At 36.6% G+C, this 24,973-nt stretch overlaps 2 protein-coding genes across 3 annotated transcripts; both read right to left on the reverse strand.

Annotated features, from left to right (window-relative positions):
* Positions 1-1,597: 1,597 nt before the first annotated feature.
* On the reverse strand, positions 1,598-6,487 carry LOC147549285 (WPP domain-interacting protein 2-like). Its single transcript, XM_086670172.1, has 3 exons — positions 6,165-6,487; positions 4,670-5,914; positions 1,598-2,420 (listed from the first exon to the last, which is right to left on the reverse strand). Exons 2-3 carry the CDS (start codon positions 5,745-5,747, stop codon positions 1,738-1,740), a joined length of 1,761 nt encoding a protein of 586 aa, XP_086526298.1. The 5' UTR covers positions 5,748-5,914; positions 6,165-6,487; the 3' UTR covers positions 1,598-1,737.
* Positions 6,488-10,075: 3,588 nt separating this feature from the next.
* On the reverse strand, positions 10,076-16,186 carry LOC147549286 (putative WRKY transcription factor 2). Of its 2 annotated transcripts, none has more exons than XM_086670173.1 (6): positions 15,648-16,186; positions 14,312-14,842; positions 12,322-12,495; positions 11,372-12,219; positions 11,109-11,267; positions 10,076-10,779 (listed from the first exon to the last, which is right to left on the reverse strand). In XM_086670173.1, the coding sequence occupies exons 2-6, from the start codon at positions 14,771-14,773 to the stop codon at positions 10,233-10,235; spliced, it is 2,190 nt and encodes a 729-aa protein (XP_086526299.1). In that variant the 5' UTR covers positions 14,774-14,842; positions 15,648-16,186; the 3' UTR covers positions 10,076-10,232. The 2 variants fall into 2 exon arrangements, with proteins under 2 accessions (XP_086526299.1, XP_086526300.1); XM_086670174.1 differs by lacking the exon at positions 15,648-16,186 and adding an exon at positions 15,395-15,643.
* Positions 16,187-24,973: the final 8,787 nt, after the last annotated feature.

Consider the following 24,973-nt stretch of genomic DNA (forward strand, 5'->3'; position numbering starts at 1 on the left):
ATTCAGGGTTTTAGTTCAAAATACTATATATATATATATATATATTATATATATATATATATATAATTAAAATAATAACTAATAAAAATCTCTCTCTCTCTCAATAAAATATAACAATAAATTTTGTAACATTTGATTGATACAAGTGTTCGTGCCCTAGGACACGGGATATACCCTAGTACTATATAATATATATATATATATATATATATATATATATTATAATTATTATTTATGTCAAAATATTCATAAAGAAGACTAATCATCTAGATCAAAATATTTACATCCAACTAATGCAACGGCCACCGTCCTTAACAAAAAAAATATGCAACGGCCAGCGCAGAAAGAAGCAAGGGATAAGGTAAAGGACACAGACAGTTACCAATTTGGCAAGGAAGGAAAAGTATCATGATAGTCAACACCTTCAACTTGAATATAGTATGTGTCAAAGAACCATGTTTTATTATGTTCAATTGAGCCTTCAAACGATATCTGATGTTGCAAACCTGTTTACAACTAATGGCGTTTCTTGCCAAGAGGCAAGGGAGGAAAAGTGTCATTGTAGTCAACGCCATCAACTTGAATATAGTCTTTGTCAACGAACCGTGCTTTATCATGTTCAATTGAGCCGTCAAACGATATCTAATTTTGCGAACCTATTTACAACTAATGGGTCTCTTGTCAGGAGGCAAGGGAGTCAAAGACCATGTATTATCGGTCTCGAAGCCAAAATTTCTTTGGCCATTACATCACGCCATTTTGGAGATTTATAGCCAGTAAAGATTTAGGTTCTTCTGTTGTGGTAATGGAGGAAAAAAGTCATAAAAGTCATAGAAACAAGGAATATGCAAAGGTGACATCTCTTAACCGATTCAAAATATAGTCAACTAGATAAGCAAATAGACTCCTAACATGAGTTGGTTGTGTAGGATTATCAAGTTCCTCGATGGGATGGTAAAAGACACAGGACACGCGGAAGCAGAAAATTGTGGAGAAGATATACAGTCTGATGGATCGATAGAGGCCTTCACAAGAGATGATGAAGATAAATCCTCTGTAGAATCTATAAATCTGGAATCATGTGAATCCTAATAATGCACTATTATCAATCATAAGGACAAGCGCCAATACAATATCTTTTTTCAATCAACCAAAATTTTCTTTCTCGTCTGGCCACAATGTGTTATGTCTGTTATATGTACATATATAAATACGTTCTAAACAAGCACAACAAATAGTACATTACGAGCAAATAAGAAATTCGAAGTAATGTATCAAAATCGATCCCCGGAGTATGCATCAAAAGTAAAATTTATCATTAGTTCATAATGCCAAATCCGCCTGCATTCAGTACTTCAATTGTCCATTAAAGGTAAAATTTAGATTTAGAGGTATAGATTTATAGCCCAAGCTCTGTAGTTCTTTTTGCTAATACAAAAATATCTCTGCGCTGAAATGAATATTCATGTTCAACACATCCTACCATACGAACACATCCTACCATAGGTATAGTGCGGTCAATCTCTTTCCCATTTTGCCCGGAAATTATCCAGGTACTTCAGTATTAAAACAACGCAAGGAAAAGAGAACACAGTACTGCAAGCCATGAACTACATTCATTGATATGATGTTAACAGGTCCGGTGAAAATTTTAGGAGCTAAATTAAACATACAAAATCAAAAACATTTTGCTCCCAAGAAGATAACAAGGTACATCTGTTTCTAAACACTTTTTTTTCATGTCGGTACAAACCAAGTTGGCTGAGGAAACAATTGCATCATCAACATCACAACCCATAAAAACAACAACACTAACTGCACAAAGAAACACAAACTATACTTACACACCCGATTCTGCATCTCCAAAATCTCCTCATTACCAAATATTTCTTCACATGATGCATCTAACTCTTCTGCATGTTTCTTCAACAAGGTGGCCTTGCTTTCTGCCTGCCTGAGCTTTTGGAGCATGTGATTTTGCTTTGTTGAAAGAGATTTCTGCTCCTCAAATAGTGAAATTTGATCTTTAGTAGCAACTTTCATGTTCTGAGTTGTTCTTGATATCAATAGATACTCAATTTCGGCTTCTATCTTCTGCATAAGAAGATCCTCGAGCTGAGCCTCCATCTCTATGCGCTTGTCCTCAAGAACTGGTAGAGTTTTACTGGGTTGTTCTCCATTTTGCGTTTCTCTTCCGTTTAATATGTTTTCAAGTTCAGCAACCCTAGACTCCTTGACCTTGAGCAATTCGGATGCTTCTTCCAGTTTGCATTCTAAATGGTTTACTTTCTGATTTAGGTCAATCAGTTGGGCTCCTAGAGGATGAGAACGATTTCTCTCTATTTCATCAGAATTGGCGGAAACGAAGTCCTCTGGTGGCAAAACAGGTTCCTTTGCAAGCTCGCCAAATCTTTGAATTTCTACAAGAAGAACGACGGTCAGATTAGAATAGTGATGTGGAACTCAAGCTGTCATTTGTAACAAGCGGGTTTCAATAATCTTTTTAGTGCAACAAGTAAGGTATGTATTTCTATTTAGATCAATAAATTACTTTATACCCAGAAAGAGTAAACTACAGATCTGGACTAACTCTGTGCCTAATATATCTCTGGAATATTGATGCATCAAATAACTTTCAAATACTTCTGAATAGAGAGAATGAGCTAATCTAATTAGACTCTTGTCCTTTCTTGTTTTAGTAATACCTGTTATCCTTTCAGATTTCGATCTGGACAACACCATCCAAGGGAAAAAAAACAAAAGGTGACGAAAAAAACCATTTTAAGTTGTTAGCCGATGGATCTGAAGCTAGCCAGGAAATAGCGAGACTGGCACGAAATTCATGTCATTATAAACTAAACCATCAAACTAACTACATAAAAGTTAGCTAAATAGGAAGTTGATGTATACCTACTTGTTTTAGGCTATTTGTACTCAGACTGGAATGCTTAAGATTTAGATACTCTTAGCTTAAAATATATAGCTGGAGTCCTTAATTTGCTGTTATTAGTGAAGCTAGAAGTTAGTTAATGGCACAGTACTAGAGTTTGTGCATCATGTGATTAGTCGGAGGTGCTCGAGGAAATCATATTAAGCACAAAAAAATCCCAAACAGAAGAGATCTTTCATTTTAAGAAAAACAAAAACACTATTTAAACTTCTTTTCTTTTTAGTTCTTTTTGGTCTTAACATTTTTCAATGATATTTCTCCATTTAGTAACCATGTCGCAGTTATGGCAAAAAAAAAACTTATGTTACTACATTCTCAACCAAGAGATAGGAATTGGTTATCTAACAAAGTAAGGGTATCTGGAAAGCTACAAGGATTTGTCTGGAAAATAAGACTGACAGCCATGTCACCTAAAAACGAGAAAGCGATGTTCTAGTAAGTAGTAATAGTACTATGTGGAATGAGTACTTCTACACGCTCTGCTAGTGGAATACCTTATCATGCGATCATATTGAATTCTTTTCCTAGCCATTGCAAGTATTTTAGGGCAGACCTAAACAATTGAACTTAGACTCTGTTAACAGTTTAATTAGTTACCTAGAAGATGTATAAAACCAACTCAACTAGCTCATAAATTAGATCCCCTAAACTAATTAGTAAAATTAGACTTTAGAATTTGAATTGCAAAACTTAAAGAGTACTGGGTCTGGAAACCCACAAACCAGTAAGCGAGACACGAATGCAAGATCAGGGGATTCCAATAATACTCGTGAGAGGGATTCCGATAATACTCGTGAGAGAACAATAAAAATTTAGATATTTTCAGAAGTTCGTTGTGCTTCTAGAGTTCTCATAGTTTTCCAGAAAATGCATCATTCCTTTACCAATATAACCAAACTATTGCACCTCATAAGTAAAATACTCATGTTGTATATAAAGAGGATTTATGAGACTTTGACAAAATAAGACAATCAAATAGAAGGATCCCTGTTCTGCCCTTAACGTAGGTTAAATTTGGTTGACCAACACATACCAGATATAAGAATAAGACAATCAAATAGAAGAGTCCCTGATCTGCCCTTAATGTAGGTTAAATTTGGTAGACCAACACATATCAGATATATAAGAAGAGCATCGTACAAGAGGTGAGCTGTCAGTAGAAGTAATCTATAGATTACCACCATGAAATGCTTTAAGAACAAGACAAAGGCAAGATCACTCCCACAGATAAATGAGTTGAAATCTCAAATTTCTCAATGAACTTTTAACTAATATACGCTAAAAAATCACTTCAAAGCAAGCGTCGTCAAAATTTATAGACGGCAGCTAACATAAACTAAGCTTGTAGTGGAATGTTACGAAACACCCTCAGAATATCTTAAAATTTCCGAACTATTCGTTTTATACTACTTCGACATGTTCTTAAAGGCAACCTTGAAAATTCAGAATTATCTTTCCGTGGTCTCTAATCTAATATAAAGAGAGGGAACCATCAAATTTTAAAAAGAAAATCAAACAACTCAAGAATGCATTGAAGAGAAAAAGTTTACTACAGATCTACCGCAAGGGAACCGAACTGACATGGATACAAATACTGCATGCAGGCGTGCAACATAAATACGAAATATAATATACCTCTGACATCTATATTTTTTTTACTGCCAAAGAGTTATAATAAAACAAAAGTTATGTTTAAATTTTTAAAAGGGAAACACTTACCAGTTTCAAGAGCTTCTTGCACGGCCTGGAGAGAAATGATCGATTGGACTAGAGGGTCCCATTCTGCGAGGCTTGGATGATTCACAAGTTCTTCATCCTTCTCTTCTATGGATACATCAGCAGAAACATCCGGAATAACACTCCCATTCTCTCTGCCATATTTATCCCTATCCTGCCTGCTAGTTTGAGGATTGCTAGCCTGACCACTTCCACTGTTTGATTCACCAAAATTCAAAGGTCTCTGTCTCCCATTACTACTCCCATAAACACCACCTGTCTGTGTAAAGACAACATTGGAGCTTCTGAGATCAGATTCCTCACTAGAATAAGAGTTCTCCGTCTCAATCTTAACCCTTTCTCCTCGAAACTTCTTACCAGTTTCAATTCTACCTTTTACCTGTTGTACCTTTTGAATTGTGTTACTTGAACTCTTTCCACTTTGATACTTAACCCTATTTTTGTCCCTTCCTGACATGTGCCCGTCGTGCCTCGATCTCGGAGCACTGGCAGCCGTAGAAGATTTACTACTTCGATCTGCACTATTCTCGGAATCAGTACCAACAGCAAAGGCAGATCCCACTCCTAAAGTAGAATCCAAACTCGATTCTTGAACAGCAGAACCATCAGGAGCATCTGGACTTCTTACAGATGCGGCAGAATCCTCACTCCTCTGTTTGATCTCAAGAGATGGCGCTCGAGGTTTCATAGCCTCTGGAGTGTTGGGGAGTCCTCGCTTCAAAACTCTATTTAAATCGAAACCACTACCTAGATCTGTAAAATTTTCTCTTTTTATCCTCCTCCATTTCTTCAAGCCATAACCTTTCTTCGTGGGAGGTGTCTCTCCAGAAGTTTCAGACACTTCTAAAGGATTTTGTATTGGCGTGTCACTTATAATGTCTTCCCCATTTAGAGGTGAAGCTACAAATTCGTCAATATTAACAAACCCTAAACTCGAAATTTCATTAACACTAGACCCATTGATCTCTAATTTAGTTCCATCAAAACTACTTGTTCCTTCTAGGGTTTCATCATTCTCAATCCCATTTATAGGTTCTGAAGAGTCACCTCCCAAATCCATCACAAGAAATCAATGGTATTAACTGAAAAGAAATCAACAGCTCCTATTCTACTTTACTAAATTTGGATTCACCCAAACAAGAAATAAATTAAATTCCTTTTTACATCTAATTCTCCACTTCAAATTCAGATCCAAAACACCATAACCATCCAAGCCAAAGAATATATCTACAGAAGAATTATAAGAAAAAAATCAACTTAATTAAGCTAAATTTCAAATGAATTTGAACAAAATGGAAGCTTAATTAGTTGTCCAGTCAAATCCTTATCATTCCTCATCAATTGAATAAATCATCAATATTACAGAATAACAACAAGATCAAATTGCAATTAGAAATATTACTAAACATTTATTATTAGAAAGAATTTAACAAAATCAGCATAAAAAGTAAGAAAATTTGCGAGTAAGAATTGTTACCTTTTGGGGAGAGGGAAGATCAGAAGTACAAATCCTTGAAGAGAGAAGTTTTTTAAGAAGAGAGAGAGGGAGAGAGAGAGAGAGAGAGGAAGTGATAGTGTAAGGTGGAAAACCCTAGAAATTGGGTGGATTTGTTGATTTAAGGTGATGATGATGATGAAGGAATTTCGAAGAAGAAAAGTGGGAAGACTCAAACGTGGGAAGATTCAGTATGGCCAGGTTGTGAGTAGGCCCCACACACGTGGCGTCATTATTAGGTATACATTTACCGCCATGTCACAATAATACATTATCCCAACTTGTGGTCATTGTCTGTAGGGGTGGGATAACGGCCCGGAGGCCCGATACCCGCTTGGGTCCGCCCGGGTCCGTTAGGTACCGCGGGTACCCGATACCCGTGACGGGAAAAGCCCGGCCCGCCAGTCGGGTAGTTAGCAGGCGGGAAATGGTCATATCCCTTTGATCAGGTGACCGGACCGATTAACCCGTCCGATTAAAGACCGATGGTTAATACCGATAGGCCCGACTATTAAGTACCGAAATAACAACCTACCTCGACCGATAGGCCCGTCATATCCCTTTGTAACTAATATACTAATATCTCACTTTTCCCTTTTGTTATTTTAAATACCCACAATATTGTAATGTTACTTTTTTTTTGTTGAAAGCATTAGTCTTACATGTAAATTGTAAGTGACCAAGTCTAAGTCTAAGTCGTATTTAAGAGTATAAGAATAGTTAATGAAATCTAATTTTAACTTTTCATTTAGGTATTATTTAATTGTAAATTAGGTGGTTTGGCCCGATACCGTCCGACCGATACCGGTGAGTCCCGACCGGTCTCTCGGTCACAAGCGGGATTTGGTCAATGGAAATGTTGATTTTGACCGGACCGGACCGACCGAGTAAATAGGCGAACATTGATTTTGAGTGCCCGACCGAGACCGACCGATGAAGTTAAGGCCCGCGGTCGTCTCGACCGGACCGATTCCCACCCCTAGTCATTGATTTTAGGGTTATTTTCGGGTTAGCCCCTAAAGTAGGGTTGGCTTCTTGCACGGCCCCTTAGAGTAAAGAAAATGGTGAGATGACTCCATTTTGTTCTTTTCCGGCTAATGTGAATTACTATCTAAATTTTCTTCTCATTTTATGATTTTATCCTTCTGTGTGTCAGAGAGCTTGAGTTAGCCCTGTCAACTCATTGTTCGGGAAATATCAGTTAATATTGAAAAAACTATTTCTTTTTTTAGATATTGACTACGATTTATGATAGTCATTACGATGGCATTGGTACATCACAGATGCGATAAGCACAACAACAACCTAATTTAAATTCTTATAAGAACGGGTTTTAAGTCCAATTAAACTATGACCTAAAGCCCAACTATATTATTTATACCTTAATAACCCCAGTTCAATAAACCATAGAATCCACCTCTTTTTGGAATCGAATTTGAGACCTCTAGGATTTTGGAGTTTATGTTACATCATCGACAACTTGGGCTACCAAATGTTGACAATCCAAAACTTCTTAAACAACATGCTTCTTTCTCATTAAACTACATCTTCTCCAAACCTTCAATTTTTGATTTTCTTCTTTTTCTTTAATTTAGAAAAACATCACTAGTAGCTATTGGATAGGGTGAATATGATCCAGTCGTAATGGTAACTAAATAGTAAGTTATGTGTTTTCTCTCTAAATTTTATTTCTAGTTTCCTGATATTTTTCTCATTTCTAATTTTTGTATCACATATGTCAGAATGTGTGATGAAAAATCACATTTTGGGACGGATAACCCATGGATTTAACTCTCTTCAAAATTCAAAGATGTATAAGCATTAGATGTCTGTCTATTGCGACGAGTAAGGAGGATAAAGTGAGAAAAAAATCTACCTTATTAGTTTATCTGATAAAGTGAGAAAAATATCTAGCTTATTAGTTTATGATGATTTCATTAATGGATGTCAGGTAAGTGTTTTAATTGTTCATTTTTGTAGTTGCATGTCTAAATTAAAAGTGATGTCTATAGAGTACAACAAGTTTTTACATGTATTGATTGGTCTGATTTACAGTGGAAATTATGTGGATATTGTTGTACAATTAAAGCCATTTATAAATAAAACTAAAATTTCACCCCAATTCATTACAAAAAGAGAAAAATTGGCTCAGTATTTGTCCAACATTCCAATTGGCCCCAAATATCATTTTTTGTCAAGTCAAATTTTGCATTCCATGATTGCCCCAAATTGGCCCAGTATTTGTTCAACATTCCAATCGCCTTCCATTTTTACCTTTATTTATAAGGTATTCACTTATTTGGTTTTTCTCTCTATCTGACTCTCCAAATGGGGTCGCCAGCAGATGGTTGCCCTCTTTCGACGACCTAAAAAGTAAATATATATATATATATATATATTATCTTCTTCATCTGTCTCCCTTTCACCACCGCTCAGTAGCGTGACTGAGATTTTGGAGGCCCGGTGCGAGATTTTGATCGGGGCTTCTGACAAATAATTTTTTTGAGACATAATATATAAAAATAGTTACGGAACAGTTTGACCATTATATAAATAGATATCATGTAAGAATTTATGCATGAATATATTACTTGCGTAACTAATTTACTTAAAAAATTGAAATGCAATAATGTATCAAAATTATATTCTCTGCTAGACGACTACAATAGGTAGTCACGATTATATAATTGATATTCAACAATAAGAATTTTGAAGAGTATTCATATAACAAAATAAATATGCGATTCAAATAGATATAAAAAATAGTTTTTGCATTAATACATACAAAAAAACAAGTATATTCCATAGTTTCAAAACAAAAAAAAAGTGTATATTTCATAGTGAAATTAATAAACCTATAAGTTGTCGAGAAAAGTTTGTGTGTAAAATAATTATTTTTCCACTGAATAAAAGTGTGACTTAATAAGTGGGTTAAACCCCCAAATTCCATGAAATAGTTAACATAGATGGTTGCAAGATAACCCATGATTTTTGGCCCAAATAACTTAAAGTGCCCAGAGAGTTTCCATTTAAAATGTTAAAAGAAAATAAATGTTCATATATCGTGGGTCCTGGCCAAATAACTTAGTGCCCAGAGAGTTTTCATTTAAAATGTAAAAGAACCGTAGTGGGATTTGAACCGGGACGCCTGCTACACTAAAACTAACCACACCCATGCCCCTGCCACCGCCACCATTGTTATATTCTCTCTCTTGAAACTCCAAACTCCAGTTTGAGAAGAAACCTCAAATCTTGATTTCAATCGATTCAAACCCGTCTTTCAGGGGTCTAGTCATAAATCTCAACTAAAACCCCAAGTTTTAGTTCTGACTAAAAAGGCGGCCCATGCCAAGCAAGAGATGATATTTTAGGTCCCTTGCCAAGATTTCGGGGAAAAAAAAGTCCCTTGCCAAGCCCAAGCATATGGCCCCAAAAAAAAATATATGTTATTAGTAGTCACCTAGGCTAGGGTGGACAATTTTAGCTGGCATTGAGATAGGTAAATGTAATACCAAGTGACATGACTTCCCCAGTAATGCCCTCAAATAATCCAGGATGATTTTGAAGATCTGCAACTTGCTCAAATTTATACCATAAAGTGAACTAGCCCCCACATGGGCAATATGTGTACATTATTATTTCCATTTAAAGATGGTTTATATTAAGAGAAAAAAATATCAATAAATTAAGCAAGATATCAACAAGGATACCGAAAACTTGAAACTAAAACTGAGCTGTTAACTTTACTCTGTTCCATAGTTCTTCATTTTCTCTCGAATACATTCATAAATGGAATACAATCTAAGGAATTTTCGACATTTTTTATGTTTTCTCTGTCAACAAAGATAAGAAGGATATAAAATTGAGAGATAGCAGAAAGGAACAACTGTATATGGTCAACCATCTCCAGATAAGTTATAGCTATAAAGTTCACTCCAAATATTTGTACACTAAAATATAACAAAAAGAAGCTTCATTTCTTAAAACAGTTATATTCTACACAACAAAATAATTCATCTCTGTTTCTTTTTCTTTTTTTTATCGATCACGTCAGAGAGGTAACCTACTCATCATCTGCTGATATAGCGATGAACCATTAGAGAGGTTTATGCTCGTTTCAGATACGAGTTCCTCTTTTGGTTCTCCTTTGGGCATCATAAAACCTACTTCATTTGCCCGTTGTTGCTGTCCTAGATATGAGTGAATCGGCAGATTAGGGAGCTTACCTTGGCCCGGGCCTAGCCCTGCCATTGATAGGTTATTCAGGCCTGGCTGATTCATAGCGAAAGAGTAGCCAGATGAGTTTCCTAGCTGTTGTATCCCATGCAGATTGTAGGCGCCAAGGGAAGTGGGTCCATTGAATCTTGCGATATTTTCTCCGATTTGAGTCGGTTCTGATCTATGAACATGGGATTGCCCAGGCCCAGTAGTTGCTGCATTAGATACTCCAGAACTTACATGACTGCTATTTCTAGCAGCAGGTACGTCATGGTTGTGCTTTCCTTCGTAGGTTGTGATCACTGCTTTGAGATCATGTGACGCCCTTTCCACATGCTTCCTCACTGTGCAACCTGTACTTGTGCACTTGTAGTAGCTCCTGTATCAACCAAGAAATAATTAAGTATCCATTTGAGGGTCAAGGTCTCGAGGAGAGGTTAGAGAGAGAGAGAGAGAGCAACAATGTGAAAGTACCATGACGAACAACTTATGGGGAGTAAAATTGCAAAGCTTTAGCATTATCCTGAACGTTACCTTCTTATGAAAAGACCAGGTAATCCATTCTGGGTTCGGCTCTATACTTATTTCTCTATTTAAAAGCTTTTTCCTATTTGTACATTTTCCAGGTTTGTGTTTTATTAAGTAGGAGAGTTCTGCTTACTAGACGATTAAAAAGTAGGGAGTGGGAAATAAATTTCTATCACGCACCTTGGATTTGGATTTCCTTTCACAACTTTCTGTCCATATTTGCGCCAACGATAACCATCGTCAAGGATGTCCACCTCGCTAGTTGTTTGGACTACAACTCTCGGTTCACGAATTGATCTTGTGGCCCCACTCATATCCATCGGGCAAACTTCGATTTTTCTGAATGTCACCATATACAAAAAAAATATATCACCTTAATCTCTGAAATATTATATGAACTCTTAAAACTAACAGAGGGATATAGTATTGAAAAAACTAGAAACCTTCTCTTTGACTCGGATTCATCTCCTTCATTCTCGTTAACTAGAGAGACACTTCCATGCGTACCACGATCATCTTCATTTTCATTGTTAGAGACACTGGATGAGACATCCAAAGCATCAGAGGTTTCAAAATGGGGGTTCATCTTGACCTGCATTGGGAGAGCTGGGTTGCAGAACTCGGTGGTCAAAGACGGCGATGCCGTTTCGTTGTGGCCATTCCCAGCAACAGGCATACCAATCATCGTACCTCCTTGTGAACTTAGCCACATAGGATCAGAATCAGTAGCATTTTGTTCAGGATGATCAACTTGCATGTCAGATTGTGGGTTAGAAGATCCAAAAGCAGATCGACGGTGAAGAGGAGGTTTTGGGTGATCATGTGCTCCTTTGTAAATGATCTCTGTAATATGACCTTCGTGAGATCGTTCAACCTTCTTCTTTACCTCACAATTTTGATATGTACATTTGTAATAGCTTCTTGGAAACTCACTGCCTTTCACTTGCTTTTGCCCATACTTCCTCCAATTGTATCCATCCTCAGTTGAGGTACCACCAGCAACAGTGGTGATTAATTCTCCGTTTCCTCTCTCTCCTTCCCCATCTTGTTGGTCACTAAGTGGTGGAGAATTTTCGAAGTTTCCATTGATAGAATAGGACTGTTTTGGTTCCGACAACATACTATTACTAGTCATGTCATTCTTCATCGTTGAATTGAGCAAGTCTTTTTGACGAAAGCTGGTCCCAGAGAAGGATTGAACTTCATCAGTATGTATATTTCGAGGCTGCTGCTCTGATTGAACTGGTGCCACAATATCCGGGAACGACTCTTGAGGATTTGAAAGTGGTAACTTCATAAATTATAAAAAGGGGGATATTAACTTAAAATGAACAAAACAACCTTGTTTTAGAGTTTCGAGAATATAGTAAAAACTAAAAGATACAAATCTTACGTTGTTTCGTCCAGTAGGGAAAAAGAAAGAACTTGAACTGCTATGAGGCTTGAAAGCGAATGAAGAATTGTTGAACGCTTCATCAGGATTGGCTTTGATGTTGTCGTTGCTACTGTTGCTGCTTCTGCTAATTGGAGCAAACGAGAATGATCCAGTTGTTGGAGAAGGCTGAGCCTGTACGATAAATAGAATATGGAACATAAGAACTTAGACACTGTTTTAACAAATAGTTTTCCGATTCCAAGCAGTTTGCTCTGAAAAAGCAAGGTGTTGCCTTGAGGCTTAGGCGTAAAAGGCATACGTCATGAAGATAAGGAAAATTTACACCACTTTTATATAAAAAGATACAGGAGATATTCTTTTGTACATCGCAATTAAAACATAAAGTTTTAGGTGTCTAACCAAACTAAAACTATCAATCTTTTTAGTTAACAAAAATAACACATTCACACTGAAAAAGAAAACCTAATGCTTCTACATTCTTTTATATTTTTTTGCTTTAACGGTTTCTTAAATTTTGGATGGAAAAACTATTAAGATCACCCACTTTACAATTGTGCCACAATATGTGAGCCATACACCTCTTAAGCCTTGAGGCCTTCCTCAAGGCGTACACCTCACAACTAATATGTGTACGCGTTGTTTGAGCCTTCAGATGCGCACGTGAGGCAAAAGACGACAAAAGCCCGAAGTTTTAAAACTTGAACATATAAATCTAATACATGGTAATAATCAGTTCATTAGAATTCAATGGTTCAAATCATATAAATGTTTCAATCTGATCGTGGGATGAAACCCAAATAACGGTGTTGGCGGAAGAAATTACTGGATAGTCAACTATTATTCCCTTATAACGGATGGCTGTTCTTTAAGGCGGCTGCTTAAAACATGTGGAAAAGTTTCCAGTCCACCCAGTAAGCAGCCAACTTTTTTCTCCTCTTTCATCTTCCCCTTAAATTCATATATATTGAAAAGAAAGAGGTGCAAAAACTTTTATGGAAAAAACAATATTACTCTACAAAATATTCATTATCTAAATGACAACCGTACACTCGATAACAAAGAGAAGCATATATGCATGCCTCATAAATTAGCATCAAAGATCTAATTATAGAAACCAAATAACAAAAACAAATTGAATCCACTTCATCCAAACAAACGTCCATGCAAGAAAAATACATTCAGGGGTACAATACAATCGTTTTACTCAACTATGTGAAATCCAAATTCTCGAACAAGTTACATGAAAGCAGGAATTTCCTGATCTTTAGGCTCCTGAAAATAACTAGGTATGCCCAATAAGGAAGAACTTACATCATCCTAACCTTCCGACAGCTCACTACCTTAAATTTCTTGGATCTCAACTAAGTTTTAAAAGGATGTCATTCCTCAACACTATTTGCATGTATCTTAAACTGTGAGCATCGACATTAAGACGATTGCCTAAAGAGACATAATATGGATTATCTATAACAAACGGAACCTCAACAAGTGAATGTGTTTTTGGCAAACTTTCTTTCCCATTCATACAGAGATATAAGCAAAGCCATTCACCACACCAGTCTACGTGTCTGTCCAATCGTTCAGACTTCAGAGAGCTAAGATGTTTCTTTATGATATCTTCCTTATTCTGTTACTTGTGAAATTTTTAACCATACAAACCACGAAACGCTACATGTAGTTGTCGATACAATAATCGTTCGACTTGAAGCATTGACGGCTATTAAAGACTTAACTTATCTGGATTTTAAATGAAGCAACTATTGAGTATTCACGGTTGGGATATGCCAAATCAGGTTTAGGTCAAATGTCATCAGACACATTAAGTGTAAGAAGCATTTTGGATTCTAACAATTAACCATATGTAACTAAACCTAACATATTCTGCTTCGAGGAACAAGACAGTACAAATGATTCAACGTTACCAATCACCCTTATAAGTAAATCATTCCATCATCAAAAGGAAATGACAAGTTAAATTTAATCTTACCAGAGCATTTGAAAGGAAAACCGGAGAATCGAGCAAACAAGTTGGACTAAGACCAGGTGGAATTGTTAGGTAAGGAGATCGAACTTCAGGGGATGAGGACATATTAGCAGATCTAATCCTAGCCGTGTTCAATTTTGGAGCATTAAACCCAGCTCTTGCTGCCATTCTCTCGGCAAGACCACCTCTTGAGCTCGACTTCTGGTTGGAAAATATATTTGTTTCAGAAAAGTCATTGCCACCAGAAATACTAATTTCTTTACCTTTCTCTACCTCCGCATCCATCACAGTTTTATGTTTTACTATATCTGCAAAAGGACCCTCATTCGCCTTCTCTTCAAAACCATCTGAGAATGATTTTGAACCAAATTCATCACCTAAAAGAGAAGAGAAAAAGGTCCTTGGGCTAGGATTTGAAGTTGCCCATTCTCCATCAATCACATTTTGATCATCATTACCAGCCATGAAAATTGGTCTATCAGCTAGAGTTTATGTATCTTAAACAACCCTAATTAAGGAGAATATAGGCAGCTCCTGAAAGAAATCAGATGGATCACCTTAAGAGTCCAATATAATTAAATACAATATGAACAAAAAGTATCAACCTGTAAGAGTTACAGATGGAGTGGAGATTAATAGGCTAAAACTCTCAATAGAAAACCCTAAAAACATAAAAAAGAAATCAGCTTTTTTAGGTAGAAGTAGAATCTTTTGTGAAGATCAAATTACTTTAAGGTTTTGGTTGTTTAAAAAGAAACCCAGCCCTTGATTTCTCAAGGGATTCCTCACAAAACCCACATCAAAAAAAGGGAATTTTTAAATTATCACAAAATCTTATCAATAGAAACAAACAAGAACAAAATGTAAGAGTAACTAAAGTTTTTAGGTTTTCAAGAGATTTAAGACAAACCCAAAAACCAAAATCAAATTCCTTTTATTTTCTAGAAAAAATAACCCATTTAGATGAAGATAGAGAATAAAACAATAAACCCCCAGCCCAATATGGATAGATAGATAGTTAGAGAAGAGATCTAAGAGAGTAGAAATGGAAAAGAAATAAATGAAAACCGTCAAAATGAAACTGACCCAGTAATTATTAGAGAGAAGAAAATATAGATGAAGGAAGAAACCCATGAAAAGTAAGAAACTCCCATTTTAATACCAGAACTGAGGAACAAACGGAGACCCAATCATTTGAAAACGGAAGAAAATATCAATCAAATAATAATAATAATAATTAGAGAGAAATTAGTCCAAGAGGGGGTCCAATCAAATCCAACTCCAAGAGATAGATAGAGAGAGAGATGTGAGAAGGAAAGAGAAAGGGGAGAGACCAAACCTGATTATCAATTCTTCCTTCTAAGTAAAATCCACAGAAGAAAAAATAGGCCTTTTTGGACCAGACAGGAATTAGATAGAGAAATAGAAATGAAAAAAAAAGGTAAGAGAGAGAAAGAGATTGGTGGATGATGGTGATTACAAGTTTGACTAAAGACCATAAAGGAGGAAAGAAGGAAGAATGGGGTTGGGTTCTTTTGATGTGGGTGTGGGCCTCTCTCTCTAACTCTTGCCCTCTTGGTGTCTTTTTTGGGTTCTGGTTCCTTTGCTTAGAGAGAAGAGAAGAACTCACCACCCCCTTCCTATACCCAAAATAAAGAACCCAAACAAACAATCTTCACTTTACTTTCTCTCTCTTCTTTTTATTTTTGCCTTCCTAGTTTTATGGTTTTGTTTTGGTGTGTTTTTTTTGGTGTCAAGTTTTTCTAAGAAGCCTTGGTGTTTGTTTATCTTTGTATACATATAAATAGATGGGGTTTTATAATCAAGACAAGACAGGCTGTGTACGCGGTTTGTTATGTACTCCACATTGTTTTAACTTGCCAATGAAAACAAAAATACAAACTTTGAAGGAGTCTATTCAATTTGGGCAAGCTTCTACCCAATTGTGACGTGCCTAAAGAAACTAAAGCTACAATTCTTCTCAAGTTATATCTTTCCACAAGTTTTTAAGAGGAAATGGGTATTTGGTGGTATAATTAGTTATAGACAAGTTTGTTTGTTTGTTTTATAAGAGTAGTAGATTATACAGTTCAAAAATATGAGATGAGATGAGACGAGCAGCAATTGCTAGATCAATGACTATTTAATGAGATGAATGACGTAAGTGTTCTAGTCGTAGACTACTTGCTGAGACAACCAGTCTAATTTGATTCAAATACTATGAATAATCTAAAAGTTATTCAACTTGAATGGATGAATTTGATTCAGGTTTAATTAGTTGGGAAGTTGCATCTGTATAACATGTAGCAATTGTAAAGTTCGCTTTGGTTGAGTGGTCATATGGAAGAGTGGAAAAGATTTTAATTTCTACTTAAAAAAAAAATGTTAGAAGATGTGCATATCTCCAACCCGCGCCTCCGCGCGTCCGGCACCATCCGTGCCATCCCTTCCTCGGGAAATTGTTGTGTTACCTTATGAGTTTAATTTTAAAGGTAGAGATGGACAATTGTTTCCATCTCACCTTAATTTCCAAGATAGAAGTTAAGAAGTTGCATGTAAGGTGATTTGAACTCGGCCAACATGCATACCAACCACAATATAGATCGTTGGCTTGAACTTCCTCTTAGTGTATACCAACAAAAAACATAGATATCCTCCAAATAAATCCGCGGATAATCACATGTATATTTCGAAATACTATAATCGGATCTTACCCCTTCCTAAGAAGAAACACAACATCTTGATTATTTGGGTAGCCCTTGACTTACATAATATGCACTATTGAAATAAATATTAACTACTAAAAAAATATTAAAATTCAATTCAATTTTGAATTTCGATTATCTGTTGATCAAGATAAACATTTCCCAATAAATATACATTTGCTAAGTTTGTGTAATAGAAATCAATTTATATTTGTATATTTTAAAAGGATTTTAACCTTAATTGATGTAGTTGTACAATAGTACTATGCAACAAGGCCTCATTGGTAAGTGGGACAAGATTCTATGGCCTCACATTGATAGTTCATACTTCATAGTTATGGGTCTAACTTCATTAGCATGGAATGTTCCATTTTCCAAGTGAAATTTACAGAAAAAGGATGAAAAAGTACACTCCTTATTAGATGTCAGAAGAAGAAACTTTTTCTACAGCAATGGTGTCTCCTTAGCCATGCCCATTAGCCAATGAAACATTTTAATACTCTGTAACCCTTGTCAGTACTAGGTTAGTAGTAGCAGAGTTGATAGAATGGGAGAAGAAGATGGGAGTACTGAGTATGGTAATAGTAACAAATTTTTTTTTTTCTAAAACTATGGAAGCCTCTTCTTGGAAAGGGAGAGGAAGGAGAGAATTATTGTTTTTATCATTTTGTAAAGTATGACCATTACAACACTAAAATCAAATGCAACACCTTATGTTGTACCTTTCTGAATTCAAATTTGGCTTGCCTTGAAGACCTCTCCATTTGGGGGTGCTAGATGTTTTTTGTGACTTCTGTCAAGTCCAACCCCATACTGATTTGGGGTTTATTTTGAAATAAGTTTGTATTACAAGTCTCAAATTATTTGCTGTTAGAATATAGCAGTTTTGCTATTATGTAAAGTTGTTAATTATTGTAATATTCATGAATAGGGAAGTTTCCCAAGTTTCCCAATATTCATGAATAGGGAAGTTTCCCATTATTCCTAAATTACTTCTATATGTAAATCCCTTGTAAACCTATAAATACTTGTGTAAATCAATGAATAAAACACACAAGAGAAATCTTCTCACATATCTCTCTCTTTCTTGTCTTCTCTCTCTGTGTTCAGGCTATTATTATTCAAGAGGTATTTCCCTCTTCACATGGTATAAGAGCCAATTCAGTTTTTTTTAATAATCAATTTCTTCTATCATGACTACTACTGAAGTCGATTCTGGAGAATATACTCCTCATTCTCCACCTAATATGGTGTTTGATGCTCATCACTCTGACTCACCAACTACTATTCTCATCACTCCATTATTAACCGGAGATAACTATGCCTCTTGGTCAAGAGCGGGCAAAAGATAAATTCGGGTTTGTAGATGGTTCTATTCCCAAACCCACTTCTCCAAATCAATTACACTCATGGGGAAGGTGTAATGATCTTGTTAGTAGTTGGATTATCAATTCCATTGCTCCGGATATTCGGTCTTCCGTTTTATACGATGAAAGTGCCGCCGATATTTGGCGTAATCTTTATGAAAGGTTTTTTCAAACCAATGCCCCCAAAATTTATCAATTGAAACGGGCAATTTCATCCTTCAAACAAGAAGGACATGATGTCTCCTCCTATTTTACTCAACTCAAAACTCTACAAGATGAGTTACAATCCCTCATGATAATCGATCCATGTATTTGTGGTCAAGGGAAATCGTTACTTGATCGTACTAATCAAGAACGTGCTATGGAATTTCTTCAAGGGCTTCATGACCGTTTTTTGGCAATTCGAAGTCAAATTTTGTTAATGGATCTTTTTCCTTCAATCCTAAAGATTCATTCTCTTGTCAAACAAGAAGAAATCCAACAAAATATCATGGCCGCTACTTCTAATCCACCGGAAGCCGCCACCCTTGCAACATACAACAATGATCAACGAAATTTTCGAATGGAGAAACCAAACGCTCAACGTCCTAAACGAGCTCGTCCCTTTTGTGACTATTGTCAACAACATGGCCACGTCCGGGCTACATGTTATCAATTAAACGGTTATCCAAACCGTTCCAACTCGGGTGCTCGGCCAAATCGCCCACCACGACCGACCGGTCCACTTGCCGCCACCGTAACCGAGACGGTTGATCCTCCAACGGGAGCACCTCTAGCCACCTCATTAACTCAAGAGGAATATGAAGGTCTTCTTTCACTTCTCGATCACCAACGTCATTCTAACGGCACTTCCAATCCTACTCAAGGATCTACCGACGCAGGTTTAACTTTACAGGTATTCAATTCCTCTCTTCTCCTTGGGTTATTGATTCCGGTGCCGCCAAACATATATGTAGTTCTTTATCTCGTTTCTCACATTATGTTGATGCTCCACCTCAATGTTTTGTCCTTTTACCGGACGGTAAACGTATTCAAGTACGTCACATTGGAACGATTGTTTTCAATTCAAATTTAATTCTCAAAAACGTTTTACATGTTCCGGAATTTAAAATCAATTTAATTTCTGTCTCCCAACTCACCAATTCTCTTCGATGTTTAGTAACATTCGATTTTTTTTCATGTGTCTTTCAGGACCCAGTGACGAAAACGAGGATTGGACTTGGTGATCTCCATGAAGGACTATACTTTCTCCGCACGGATATTAGGATTTGTTCCTTTTCAATTTCTAGTAATAGTCTATATAATAAAGATGTTTCCGATATTTGGCATTAGCGCCTTGGACATCCTTCTTCTTCTATTTTTAAGTCTTTAATTTCAAGAACTCAATGTATGAAATCAGTTTCATTCAATAAAAATCCGTGCGAAATTTGTCCCTTGTCCAAATTTACACGTTTATCTTTTCCGTTAAGCAATTCTACTTCTTCTCGTCCCTTTGAATTAATTCATGCGGATTTATGGGGACCTTTCTCCGTCCCCTCAAACTCTGGTTGTCGTTATTTCTTAACTTTAGTGGACGATTTTACTCGTTGCACTTGGATTTTTTTAATGTCAAATAAATCCGACACTACTCAATTTCTCAAGAATTTTTCTAATTATATATCAACTCAATTTGATTCTTCCATCTCCAATTTACAATCCGGACAAGGAACGTTTCCTATTCCGAAAATTCAATCAATCCGATCTGATAATGGTATGGAATTTATGAATCATGAACTTCAATCATGGTTCCGTAAGAAGGGCATTATTCTTCAAACTAGTTGCCCTGATACTCCTCAACAGAATGGCATCGTCGAAAGAAAACATCGACACATTCTGGAAGTAGCACGCTCCTTACGTCTTCAAGCCCATCTCCCAATTTCCTTTTGGGGTGAATGTGTTCTAACGGCAGTATATCTCATCAACAAATTGCCAACACCAACATTACAAGGCATTTCTCCTCATGAAAAACTCTTGGGTTCTCCTCCCAAATTTGACCATCTTCGGGTCTTTGGATGTCTATGCTTTACTAGACGTTCTTTGGTAAAAACAAAGTTAGATTCCCGAGCATCTCCGGGTATTTTCGTTGGCTATCCCCACAATAAAAAAGGATATCGCGTTTTCGACTTGAATTCTCGTAAAATAATCACCTTTCGTGATGTCCTTTTTAAGAAGACAAATTTCCGGTGTTATCTAAACATCCGATCTCTTCTCCTCCTCCTTACCGACCGATGGTCTCCATTAGGCCTGTAAACGGTGGTCCGAAAATCCGAATTCGATCCGCATCCGCACTCAAATAATCCGACATTTTGGATTTCGGATTCGAATTTCGGATTCGAATTTCGGATGTCTTGTCGGATAATTTTCAAATATCGGTTTCGGATTCGGATATAGCTATATTCGACTTCGAAAAAATCCGATCCGATTCGCATTTGAAATCAACGGTTAAGATTCACCCAAGGGATTAAAAAATAAACAAAACTTTAACCTCAACTAGTAAACTTAAAGTCTAGGACTAAGTCTTCAGACTTCAAAGAATCAAAGTTCAACTTCAAGTCTTCAACCCTTATCAGAATTTCGGATCAGATAATATTGTATTTGAATTTCGGATCGGTTAATATTCGGATTTCGGATAATATTGTGTTATAATGTTATGGCTTAAAATTCAGAATTTCGGATCGGATAATATTCGATATTCGAATAGCATTTCGAATATCGGATTCGGATGTCAGTTTTGACTATCCGTCGGATATCGAACCCTTATCGGATAGTTCGAATAATTTCGGATTTCGAATTCGGATAATACTGTATCCGAAAATAGTTCGGTCCGTTTACAGGCCCAGTCTCCATCCACGATGATGGTTCCTTTAATTTTCCGAGGACATCACCATCGGCTCCTCGTCAAGCATCTCATCAAGCGTCTGATGTGCCTATAGGCACTCCCTCACGGCTTTTCGGCTCTGTCCCTTCCGCTTCGAGTCAGCCCGACAGCGACTCCTCTTCGGGCACTCCTGGGCTCCTCAGGGACCAAAGCCAGAGCCCGGCTCCCTCCTCCATCGATCACACACCCACATCTCTAGGGACGCCTCCTCCCGATGGCCTATTCATCCTTCACGGCCATCCCGCAACCGCCGACCACCCACTCATCTCAATGACTACATCTGTCACTCTTACCCGGATTCTGATGTGGTCTACCCTCTTACTCAATATCTAAATTTTGAACAATTCTCGGGTTCTCATCAAGTCTTTCTCAATTCGGTAATCACAACCGTTGAACCCACTTCTTTTTCTCAAGCCGTCAAATCACCTCATTGGCGTGAGGCAATGTCTAAAGAAATTGCCGCTTTAGAATCAAATAACACATGGACCATTACAGACCTCCCTTCTGGAAAAAGGGCCATCGGATGCAAATGAGTCTACAAAATCAAATTCAAAGCCGATGGTTCCATTGAACGCTGCAAAGCCCGTCTTGTAGCAAAAGGATACACACAAATCGAGGGTCTCGATTTTCATGACACCTTTGCCCCCGTCGCAAAGTTAGTTACTGTACGCGTTCTTCTATCAATCGCGTCTATTAAAGGTTGGTCTCTCCACCAACTAGATGTAAATAATGCCTTTCTCCAAGGCGACCTCGATGAAGAGGTCTTCATGAAATTACCTCCCGGTTTCTCCAAACAGGGGGAGTCCAAAGTCTGTCGCCTTCAGAAATCTCTCTATGGCCTTAAACAGGCATCTCGTCAATGGTTCTCAAAATTTTCATCCGTCCTTATCAAGAAGGGTTTCACTCAATCCCTCTCTGACTATTCATTATTTTCTCTCTGCACATCTTCCGTACATCTATACGTTCTAGTTTACGTAGATGATATTGTCATCACTGGAAATGATGAATCCGCCATTTCCAAACTTAAATCCTTTCTCCACGCCACTTTCTCTCTCAAGGATTTGGGTCCTCTTAAATATTTTTTAGGGATCGAGGTCTCCCGATCCTCCAAAGGCATATTCCTTTGTCAACGCAAATATGCCATTGACATCATTAAAGACTCTGGTCTTTCGGCATGTCGTCCTTCTCCTTTCCCAATGGAACAGAAACTTCACCTCAGTCCTTTTGATGGTGATCCTCTATCTCACCGTAACACGTCCTGATATCTGTTATGCGGTCAATAATCTTAGTCAATTTCTACAAAAACCCAGCACTACTCACCTTGATGCTGCTCATCGGGTCCTTCGTTATGTCAAAGGATCCATTGGCCATGGCCTTCTTCTCTCTTCTTCCAGTTCTCTGCACATCACTGGATACTGTGACTCTGACTGGGCTGGATGCCCCTCCACTCATCGTTCTACCACGGGTTACTTCACTATGTTGGGTTCTTGTCTTCTCTCTCTGTGTTCAAGCTATTATTATTCAAGAGGTATTTCCCTCTTCACATTTGCGAACAACTATTTGACCAGTTAGTTGTGCTTCTATTCAAAAACTCAAAGATTACAAGTTTAATTTACAGTAGAGGTGGAAGGATTTTGTATTGACTTGTGTTAAGTAATATAAATTAAATAAGAGTAGGAATGAACTTTCATACCCTTAAATTATCGTTAAGGGTCTTTTTATGCCATTTAGGGTCCAAGATGATTATACTGATGGTTGTTATGAGCGACTGTTGAAGTCCATGTAAAAAAAAGCTTGAAATTATCTTAACTAACTATTGTACCACTGAAATAAACTGGATTAAGATGATTCACATAAATCATATTCAGACAAGTCATACTAAAACAAATTAGATTTAGACAATAAAAAAACAACGACATTGCGAAAGTCTTTATCTTCCTCAATAGATTTAATCTTCTTTTGCGTTCTACATAAAATAGACAGATATTTACAAATGAAAGTTGAATGTTATTATAATTGTACCATGTATCTAACGTATTATGGTCCATCAAATTTATGGTTAAAGAAACATATGAACATATAGATGAAGAAAAAAAGTGAAAAACTGTACAAGGCAATTCTTTTTTGTTTGCAGTTAAAATTCCTCAGCAGTCCATTTTATGGCCAAAATCGATAATGTTGGTCTTTTTTTTTTCTTCTCAATAATCATACAATCATGATCAACCCATATTCACCTATACCATTATCACCCAACTGGAATTTCATATGGGTCATACCAGTCATCCCTAGAATTAAGATTTTCATTTGGAAAATATGTGTCAAAGCTCTCCCGGTTAAGGAAAGAATAGGAAAATACATTGATAAGAACTTGAACTGCCCTAATTGCAACGAAATCGAATCTATAGATCATGCTTTACTTCATTGTCCAATGGCAAAAAATATATGGTTCTACTTCAATATTATTTCGGAACATATATCCTCGGTGGCAGAATGGATATTTACATGGGAACAGAAATCACAGAGTAGTAGCACTATTAATAATATACATTATGCTACAATTCTATGGAATATATGGAAAGTTCGTTGCGACCATTGCTTTCAACATGAGATCAATTCACTTGGGAAAATAATAAATATGATTAATACCTTCCCCAAACATATAGACAATAATATTTTCACTACCAAAACAACACAAGGAAAATGGAACCCTCCTGACAGGTCTTTCGTGAAAATTAATGTAGATGCGTCTTTCATTGATATACAAAATGTTGCAGGTACAAGTCTGATTATTCACAACAATGAATCTAAATTTCTGGAAGCTTATGCCACCACCACTAGAAGCAGAAATGCAGAGGAAAGTGAAGCAATCGCAATACTGAATGGTATGTTATGGGCTGAATCCCACAACTATAGCAAGATCATCATAGAAAGCGATAACATCAATATCATACAATATTTACAAAATAAGAGGAATGAAATACAATGGCAATCCAACATTCATATAAAAAAAATACAGGACATCAAGCAAAGGCTGGAAATAGTTAAATTCTCTTACACGAACAGGAAATTCAATAAAGCGGCAGACAAATTGGCAAAATGGGCAAGGAAGAGGAATAAGACGCAATCATGGAAGAATGTTCCTTATATAGTTTCTAATATGTATTGTAATAAGACTCTTAAGTTCTAGTTTTAATAAAATTATCAATTTCAAAAAAAAAAAATAATAATAAGAGAATTTGTATGATATGAAACCTATATAAAATGTGGATGTGAAACTTGGAGAATAACTACAAAACTAAAATCTCTATAACTATAACCTAAGAAGCATTACGATATGATCATTATTCTCTAACTAGCTAGCCTACAAATAAAAATGAAATATATCAATGGAAATCGTACAATTATAGTGAGCCGATGTAGTTGTGCATCTTGATGGTGGTTTTTGTAAAAACAACGTGTTCTTAGGCCAGACTCCTTGAAAACCTACAAACACGAGAGAAACAATAGATGTCAGTAAGTCTTTACTTGATGTCAAGACTCGGTACAATCAACTAGAAAAGCTGGCATTAGCTCTGGTGACAGTCGCTAGAAAGTTGAGGTCGTACTTTCAATGTCATTGCATTGTGATCGTCACTGCATTCCCAATGAAGAATGTCATGCACAAGCCAGATATGTG

Source organism: Eschscholzia californica, unplaced genomic scaffold (assembly GCF_041429995.1).
Source record: "Eschscholzia californica isolate CP2 unplaced genomic scaffold, dmEscCali1.0.p SCAF_3, whole genome shotgun sequence".
NCBI classification, from domain to species: domain Eukaryota; kingdom Viridiplantae; phylum Streptophyta; class Magnoliopsida; order Ranunculales; family Papaveraceae; genus Eschscholzia; species Eschscholzia californica.